Source organism: Photinus pyralis, unplaced genomic scaffold (assembly GCF_008802855.1).
Source record: "Photinus pyralis isolate 1611_PpyrPB1 unplaced genomic scaffold, Ppyr1.3 Ppyr1.4_LG10, whole genome shotgun sequence".
NCBI lineage: Eukaryota > Metazoa > Arthropoda > Insecta > Coleoptera > Lampyridae > Photinus > Photinus pyralis.
This window is the reverse complement of record NW_022170250.1, coordinates 19,888,125-19,896,360: the sequence shown is the minus strand read 5'-3', so window position 1 is coordinate 19,896,360 and position 8,236 is coordinate 19,888,125. Positions and strand designations below refer to the sequence as shown.

The 8,236-nt window shown below is 39.2% G+C and overlaps 2 protein-coding genes across 3 annotated transcripts in view; both read right to left on the bottom strand.

Moving 5' to 3' along the window:
* The window catches only part of LOC116161281 (synaptotagmin-7), a 650,310-nt gene that overhangs the window by 430,818 nt on the left and 211,256 nt on the right, over positions 1–8,236 (bottom strand). The gene's annotated exons all lie outside the window — the stretch shown is intronic.
* On the bottom strand, positions 1,737–4,172 carry LOC116161278 (fatty acyl-CoA reductase wat-like). Its single transcript, XM_031474591.1, has 6 exons — positions 3,846–4,172; positions 3,403–3,797; positions 3,245–3,354; positions 2,559–2,748; positions 2,424–2,509; positions 1,737–2,376 (listed from the first exon to the last, which is right to left on the bottom strand). The coding sequence occupies exons 1-6, from the start codon at positions 4,038–4,040 to the stop codon at positions 1,814–1,816; spliced, it is 1,539 nt and encodes a 512-aa protein (XP_031330451.1). The 5' UTR covers positions 4,041–4,172; the 3' UTR covers positions 1,737–1,813.

The following is an 8,236-nucleotide window of genomic DNA, read 5'->3' as shown; positions in this document are numbered from 1 at the left end:
ATTATATTCTCCTGTTACCAGATGTTTGATCTAACCCAACTAGCACTCTAATCTAACCTCACTCATACGTTAACCTAACCTTCACCTCCTCGCACATTATATTCTCCTGATACCCGATTTTTGATCTAACCTAACTAGCACTCTTACCTAACCTCACTCATACTTTAACCCAACCTTCACCTCCTCGCACATTATATTCTCCTGCTACCAGATGTTTGATCTAACCCAACTAGCACTCAAACCTAACCTCACTCATACGTTAACCTAACCTTCACCTCCTCGCACATTATATTCTCCTGATACCCGATTTTTGATCTAACCTAACTAGCACTCTAACCTAACCTCACTCATACTTTAACCCAACCTTCACCTCCTCGCACATTATATTCTCCTGATACAAGATTTTTGATCTAACCAACTAGCACTCTAACCTAACCTCACTCATACTTTAACCCAACCTACACCTCCTCGCACATTATATTCTCCTGCTACCAGATGTTTGATCTAACCCAACTAGCACTCTAACCTAACCTCACTCATACGTTAACCTAACCTTCACCTCCTCGCACATTATATTCTCCTGATACCCGATTTTTGATCTAACCTAACTAGCACTCTAACCTAACCTCACTCATACGTTAACCTAACCTTCACCTCCTCGCACATTATATTCTCCTGATACCCGATTTTTGATCTAACCTAACTAGCACTCTTACCTAACCTCACTCATACTTTAACCCAACCTTCACCTCCTCGCACATTATATTCTCCTGATACAAGATTTTTGATCTAACCTAACTAGCACTCTAACCTAACCTCACTCATACTTAACCCAACCTTCACCTCCTCGCACATTATATTCTCCTGATACCAGATTTTGATCTAACCTAACTAGCACTCTAACTAACCTCACTCATACGTTAACCTAACCTTCACCTCCTCGCACATTATATTCTCCTGATACAAGATTTTTGATCTAACCTAACTAGCACTCAAACCTAACCTCACTCATACGTTAACCTAACCTTCACCTCCTCGCACATTATATTCTCCTGATATAAGATTTTTGATCTAACCTAACTAGCACTCAAACCTAACCTCACTCATACGTTAACCTAACCTTCACCTCCTCGCACATTATATTCTCCTGCTACCAGATGTTTGATCTAACCCAACTAGCACTCAAATCTAACCTCACTCATACTTTAACCTAACCTTCACCTCGAAATCGATCTAAATTTAAATAGTTTCATATAAGATAGCGTACTTCATTGTCATTATTAACTTGAAAATGGGGAAAGAGTCAGGAGCATATAATGTGTGAGGAGGTGAAGGTTAGGTTAAAGTATGAGTGAGGTTAGGTTTGAGTGCTAGTTAGGTTAGGTCAGAAATCGGGTATCAGGAGAATATAATGTGCGAGGTGGTCAAAGTTAGGTTAAAGTATGAGTGAGGTTAGGTTTGAGTGCTAGTTAGGTTAGATCAAAAATCTTATATCAGGAGAATATAATGTGCGAGGAGGTGAAGGTTAGGTTAACGTATGAGTGAGGTTAGGTTGGAGTGCTGTGCCTCCAAATGAAAATCCAGCTGGCGAAACGGCCATTAACGACCTGCTGTACCCACGCTTCCGGCAATCCTTATTAAATTAAATTAATATTTCAACTTACCAACCAGATGTGTTTTATCTACTTGTGAAGTTGTTTTCATTCACACCTACCCTCTTCAAGTGTAATAGATAATTAGTATGAAATGACTTTTAATCCGGATAAGTGCCTAATGCTACTTTAGTATTACATGTTCATCAAAAATTGTGTACTTAAAACAATAACTTGATTATAAAATAACACAACCATAAAAGTCCCAAACATAAAACTGTTACTAAAGCGAAATGATAAATTTGTAGCTTCCGGTATCGTTTTTCCCCTTCCGGTATGGTTTCCAAAGGGTCCTTGAGAATGTACACGCGAGCGCCTTCTGCCCCGGAGTAGAAGTACTGGTTCCAATCGAAGTTGCTCAAATCAAAGAAGAACTTTTCCTTGTCCGTATCATTCAATTGCCGATATAGCTCTTGAGTGTTCTGGTCGGAAAACGTCCATTCCCTTGTCGAAAAGTACGAGATGGCATTCATGACCTTATCGATTTTTCTAGCGCCATCCACAGGCCGGTAATTTAAATGGGAAAATCCGGGAATCGCGGAGGACGGCTGTCGTCCAAGGCAAAGCATGACAAAGTCGGCGAGATGCGCCGGTATGTGGTGAAAAAGAATGTTGAGGAGCATGTACGTGTAGTAATTCTCTGCGAAGAAATAACAAGGGTACCACACCAGGTATTTTGTTGGTACTTTTCTTAAATGACCATACATCCACTTTGAAAAATTTCCTGTAATATAATTAATTGATATGAAGTGTAAGCGTACAGAAACTCACCCCAAGTGATGGGGGCATGGGGAGTAATTACGAAGTTAAATATTGGAGGTCGATTATCGAAGTTGTCGACGACTTCCCGGTTCTTTCTGTAAGAAATTTAAGGGTGAAGGGTCGTTCGTGTCCGCGAAGACTTACTTCTCTCCGACGTACCAGGCGGCGGCAATCGCATTGTTAATGCAGTAGTCTGCCGGCACCATGTCGGCCAAACAGTCGATTTTAATACGAGCTACACGGATTAGACCCAAACAAATGCCGACAACTAATCCAATTATCCCGTACATGTTATCGGTCCATCCCAGTAACGGCTCCCTTGCCGTTGGCAGTACTAAAAATTAAAAAAATAGAAGCCTTTAGAAGTTAACAACCACACGAGTTTGTAGAATTTCAAACCGCTTTAACGTTCGATGAACTTAAAGTCTAAAGAGTCCGGACAGTTTTATGATTTCTTTCAAAATAAGCCGATACAGCCCGGTTTACTTTTCGTTCTTCACATTTGCGCAAAAAGCACCTTCTCCAATAAACTCAACATCGTTATTACCGACGATACCTACTCTTAATTCCATCTACGCCGTCATAACTGATTAAAACACCTGCAACGCTTATCGCGCACGTGGCATTGTTTGTTGGAAAAGCAATTAATTCTGGTCCGATAACAACTTTTTAGCAACACCAGACCATATAAAGGTTTAAATGTTTCCTAAGTTGTAAATTGAATTAAATCAATTCAACAATAATTAACGACTAAATTTACAATAAAAAACTAACATTAAAATAATAAGAAAAATTTCAAAAATGTTGGGTTTCTAAACCAATTCACATACCTATGGAAGGCCGAACTATGGCAACCGATAATCTGTCACTGAAACTCTGCACGACCTCCTCGGCGACGGCTTTCGTAAACGAGTACGTGTTCGGCCAACTTTCCAGAAGTCTGCAATAGCTCGGTGGAAAATGTACGGGAGGCTGAAGCTTAACTTACGTTGGTGTTATTTTGTCGAGGAAATCTTCGCTGCAGCTGTCAATTAGCGTTATTAGTTTTTCCCCGGTAAACGGGGTTTCGTAGAACTCTTCGCCTATGCTACTTCGGACGCAGTGGGAGTAGGCCGTTGACATGTAAACAAAAGATTTGAGATTGGGCATCTCCGTGGCGAGCCTCAGAAGATCTCGCGTCGCCCTGACGTTGATGTAGGTGGCCGTTCGAATAGTCTGATCGAATCTAACGGTTGCCGCAAAGTGCAGGACGCAATTCACTTTTGCCCTCAGCATAATTCGATCATCCTCGCTCAGCCCAAGATTAGGTTGAACACAATCGCCGTGGATGAGTACCACTTTACTCAAAAAATCGGGCTGCTCCTTTTTTAGTTGATCGAATATCTGGAACAGCAGCTCAAAGCAAAGTGGTCGACCACAGGTTGTACGTACCACATTCTCGAACAGCTCCACGAATCGGTCCTCGACCGCTTTTCCTTTCTTCACGCGGACCAACACGTAGAGCTTCTTCAGGTCGCCGCAGGAACGCAGAAGCTTCTCCATCGCCAGTTTTCCCATTAGGCCGGTCGCACCGGTCAAGAAAACGTTAGCGCCCGCAAAAAACTCTTCGATTCCAGGATGATCCATTTTCGACGCACCGAATTGGAACGAAATGCGTGTCCCACCGAAACCGTTACCTTTTAAATTGGACCGATCATGGACAAAGTCTGGCCTTTGCGAATTTACATATAAACCACATACGGTGACTTGCTTAATTCCGTGCTTTGACTTTGAACTACTAAATCTAAATGAATCAGAATTGGTACAATAGCTATTGATAATACAGTGAAATAGTATATTGAAAGACAAGTGTTACAATGCGACGCGAAGCGTAGCCACGAGTGTCCGCAAGATAGGAGTATTACAATAGGTCGCATTGTAACACGCGTTTTTCATACTATTTTTTCTATTTCGGTGCTTTAATTTAATTAAAAAAATCATTATCAGAAACTATAGGGAACATTAGAACTAACATGTTTTTATGTTGGGAACACTTTTTATGCCGTTAAGTTTTAGGTTGGCAGCGTAGTAAGACTGACATTTTGAAGTTCAAACATGGAAGTACCCAATGAAGTACCTACTTGTACTAAGTAGTAACTGCCAACTTAAGAAATGAGTTACCAAAAAAAGCGACTATAATCACTGTCTTTGTACAACTGTTTTCGGCCGAAAACAGTTGTACAAAATCATCATTGTGACACCGAAATAGAAAAATGAGTTTTTCTGGTGCTTCCGCTGGTTCGGCTTAATGCAAATTCAAAATTGAGTTTCTATAAAATTTCAGAAAAGCCAATAAAAAGGATTTCATATCATACCTTCAAAAATTCTGAAAGTACTTAAAAAAACTCACAAGAAAGTTACCAATACAGGCGACCAAATTGATTCTAAAATAAATTATTATTATTAATTTTTTTTGGTAAATAAAAATAAATAAATAAAAATATATTTTAAAAACAATAATAAAACACACGCTTCCTACAAGTGTAGCAATTGTGTAAATGTTTGTTTGGCTTTGCGTTTGGGTTCAATACGAGTGGGTTGTGATAAGGTGGTGGGTTGTTGTCTTCAGCTCGATAGATAGATCGATGTATTTGCGGTGTTTTTCTGCATGTGTTTTAGTTAGGTTGTTAGTGTTGGAGATGGCAAATGTCTATAATACAAATGGATTTTTGTGTTTTATCTATCAGTGTAATATCTGGTCTATTATTGTGAGTAGTGTCCTATTCCAATATAATTTATGTGTGCTGTTTTTAAGTATTATCTGCGGAGTGTATTTGTCGTATGGTGTCTTATCTGTTATGAGAATATGTTTAAAAGCTAATTTTTTATGTTTGTATTCTGTCTATGGAAGTCGTGTGCATGCCGATATTATGTGTTGAATTGTTTCTGGTGTTTGTGAACAATAAACCGTAGATTTTGAGTTACGTTTTGCCTTTCCTATGGCCTTATTGTATTCCGTAAGTGTGAGGGTGAGAGGGGGTGTGTGAGGGTGTGTATGTGTGTGTGTGTGTGTTTAAGCTCCTAATACACGAAGAAAATTATTGTAAAATTTTGTCTGGCTACCAGGAGAACATAATAGCCGAGGAGGTATTTTCCCATCACCCACAAAAATATTTCGAAGCCAAATTTCGTTTTAAATTTTTTCCAATTTGGTATCAGGAGGTTATAATGTGAGAGGAGGTGTTTAAGCGCCTATTATTACACGAGGGGATAATCAGAAAATTCTTTTAAAATTTTACCTTGGTTACCAGGAGAACATAACAGTCGAGGAGGTATTTTCCTATCACCCACAAAAATATTTCGAAGCCAAATTTCGTTTTAAATCTTTTCCAATTTGGTAGCAGGAGGTTATAATGTGCGAGGAGGTGTTTCAGCTCATAATACACGAGGGGACAATCAGAAAATTCTTTTAAAATTTTATCTTGTTGCCAGGAGAACACAACAGTCGAGGAGGTATTTTCCCATCACCCACAAAAATATTTCGAAGCCAAATTTCGTTTTAAATCTTTTCCAATTTGGTATCAGGAGGTTATAATGTGCGATGAGGTGTTTAAGCTCCTAATACACGAGGGGATAATCAGAAATAACTTTTAAAATTTTACCTTGGCTACCAGGAGAACATAACAGTCGAGGAGGTCTTTTCCCATCGCCCACAAAAATATTTCGAAGACAAATTTCGTTTTAAATCTTTTCCAATTTGGTATCAGGAGGTTATGATGTGAGAGGAGGTGTTTAAGCGCCTATTACACGAGGGGATAATCAGAAAATTCTTTTAAAATTTTACTTTGGCTACCAGGAGAACAAAACAGTCGAGGAGGTATTTTCCCATCACCCACAAAAATATTTCGAAGCCAAATTTCGTTTTAAATCTTTTCCAATTTGGTATCAGGAGGTTATAATGTGCAAGAAGGTGTTTAAGTCCTAATACACGAGGGGATAATCAGAAATAACCTTTAAAATTTTACCTTGGCTACCAGGAGAACATAACAGTTGAGGAGGTCTTTTCCCATCGCCCACAAAAATATTTCGAAGACAAAATTCGTTTTAAATCTTTTCCAATTTGGTATCAGGAGGTTATAATGTGAGAGGAGGTGTTTAAGCTCCTAATACACGAGGGGACAATCAGAAAATTCTTTTAAAATTTTATCTGGCTGCCAGGAGAACACAACAGTCGAGGAGGTATTTTCCCATCACCCACAAAAATATTTCGAAGCCAAATTTCGTTTTAAATCTTTTCCAATTTGGTATGCAGGAGGTTATAATGTGCGAGGAGGTGTTTCAGCTCCTAATACACGAGGGGACAATCAGAAAATTCTTTTAAAATTTTGTCTGGCTACCAGGAGAACATAATAGTCGAGGAGGTCTTTTCCCATCACCCACAAAAATATTTCGAAGCAAATTTCGTTTTAAATCTTTTCCAATTTGGTATCAGGAGGTTATAATGTGCGAGGAGGTGTTTCAGCTCCTAATACACGAGGGGACAATCAGAAAATTCTTTTAAAATTTTATCTGGCTGCCAGGAGAACACAACAGTCGAGGAGGTCTTTTCCCATCACCCACAAAAATATTTCGAAGCCAAATTTCGTTTTAAATCTTTTCCAATTTGGTATCAGGAGGTTATAATGTGCAAGGAGGTGTTTAAGCTCCTAATACACGAGAGGATAATCAGAAATAACTTTTAAATTTTTACCTTGGCTACCAGGAGAACATAACAGTCGAGGAGGTATTTTCCCATCACCCACAAAAATATTTCGAAGCCAAATTTCTTTTTAAATCTTTTCCAATTTGGTAGCAGGAGGTTATAATGTGCGAGGAGGTGTTTCAGCTCATAATACACGAGGGGACAATCAGAAAATTCTTTTAAAATTTTACCTTGGCTACCAGGAGAACATAACAGTCGAGGAAGTCTTTTCCTATCACCCACAAAAATATTTCGAAGCCAAATTTCGTTTTAAATCTTTTCCAATTTGGTAACAGGAGGTTATAATGTGCGAGGAGGTGTTTCAGCTCCTAATATACGAGGGGGCAATCAGAAAATTCTTTTAAAATTTTATCTGGCTGCCATGAGAACACAACAGTCGAGGAGGTATTTTCCCATCACCCACAAAAATATTTCGAAGCCAAATTTCGTTTTAAATCTTTTCCAATTTGGTATCAGGAGGTTATAATGTGCGAGGAGGTGTTTCAGCTCCTAATACACGAGGTGACAATCAGAAAATTCTTTTAAAATTTTACCTTGGCTACCAGGAGAATATAACAGTCGAGGAGGTCTTTTCCCACCGCCCACAAAACTATTTCGAAGACAAATTTCGTTTTAAATCTTTTCCAATTTGGTATCAGGAGGTTATAATGTGAGAGGAGGTGTTTAAGCGCCTATTACACGAGGGGATATTCAGAAAATTCTTTTAAAATTGTACCTTGGCTACGAGGAGAACATAACAGTCGAGGAAGTCTTTTCCTATCACCCACAAAAATATTTCGAAGCCAAATTTCGTTTTAAATCTTTTCAAATTTGGTAGCAGGAGGTTATAATGTGCGAGGAGGTGTTTCAGCTCCTAATACACGAGGGGACAATCAGAAAATTCTTTTAAAATTTTGTCTGGATACCAGGAGATTGAGGAGATAGCCGAGGGCATATCTACGACGCACCGTTCTCGAGATATTCCGGTTTGAAATTGCGACCAAAAATTCTGACAGCGCCAATCGATAGCCCTGATCGAGCGGTTTGTGCCTTCCGACCCCTCGTTGGAAAGGTCTCGACCAGGGCTATCGATTGGCGCTGT

Coding starts and splice junctions, on each gene's coding strand:
- LOC116161278 (XM_031474591.1), bottom strand. CDS start 4,040: ATGGATCATCCTGGAATCGAAGAGTTTTTTGCGGGCGCTAACGTTTTC. Junction 2,510..2,558: donor GCCTGGTACGTCGGAGAGAA/GTAAGTCTTCGC, acceptor AATTTCTTACAG/AAAGAACCGGGAAGTCGTCG. Junction 2,377..2,423: donor CCATGCCCCCATCACTTGGG/GTGAGTTTCTGT, acceptor ATTATATTACAG/GAAATTTTTCAAAGTGGATG.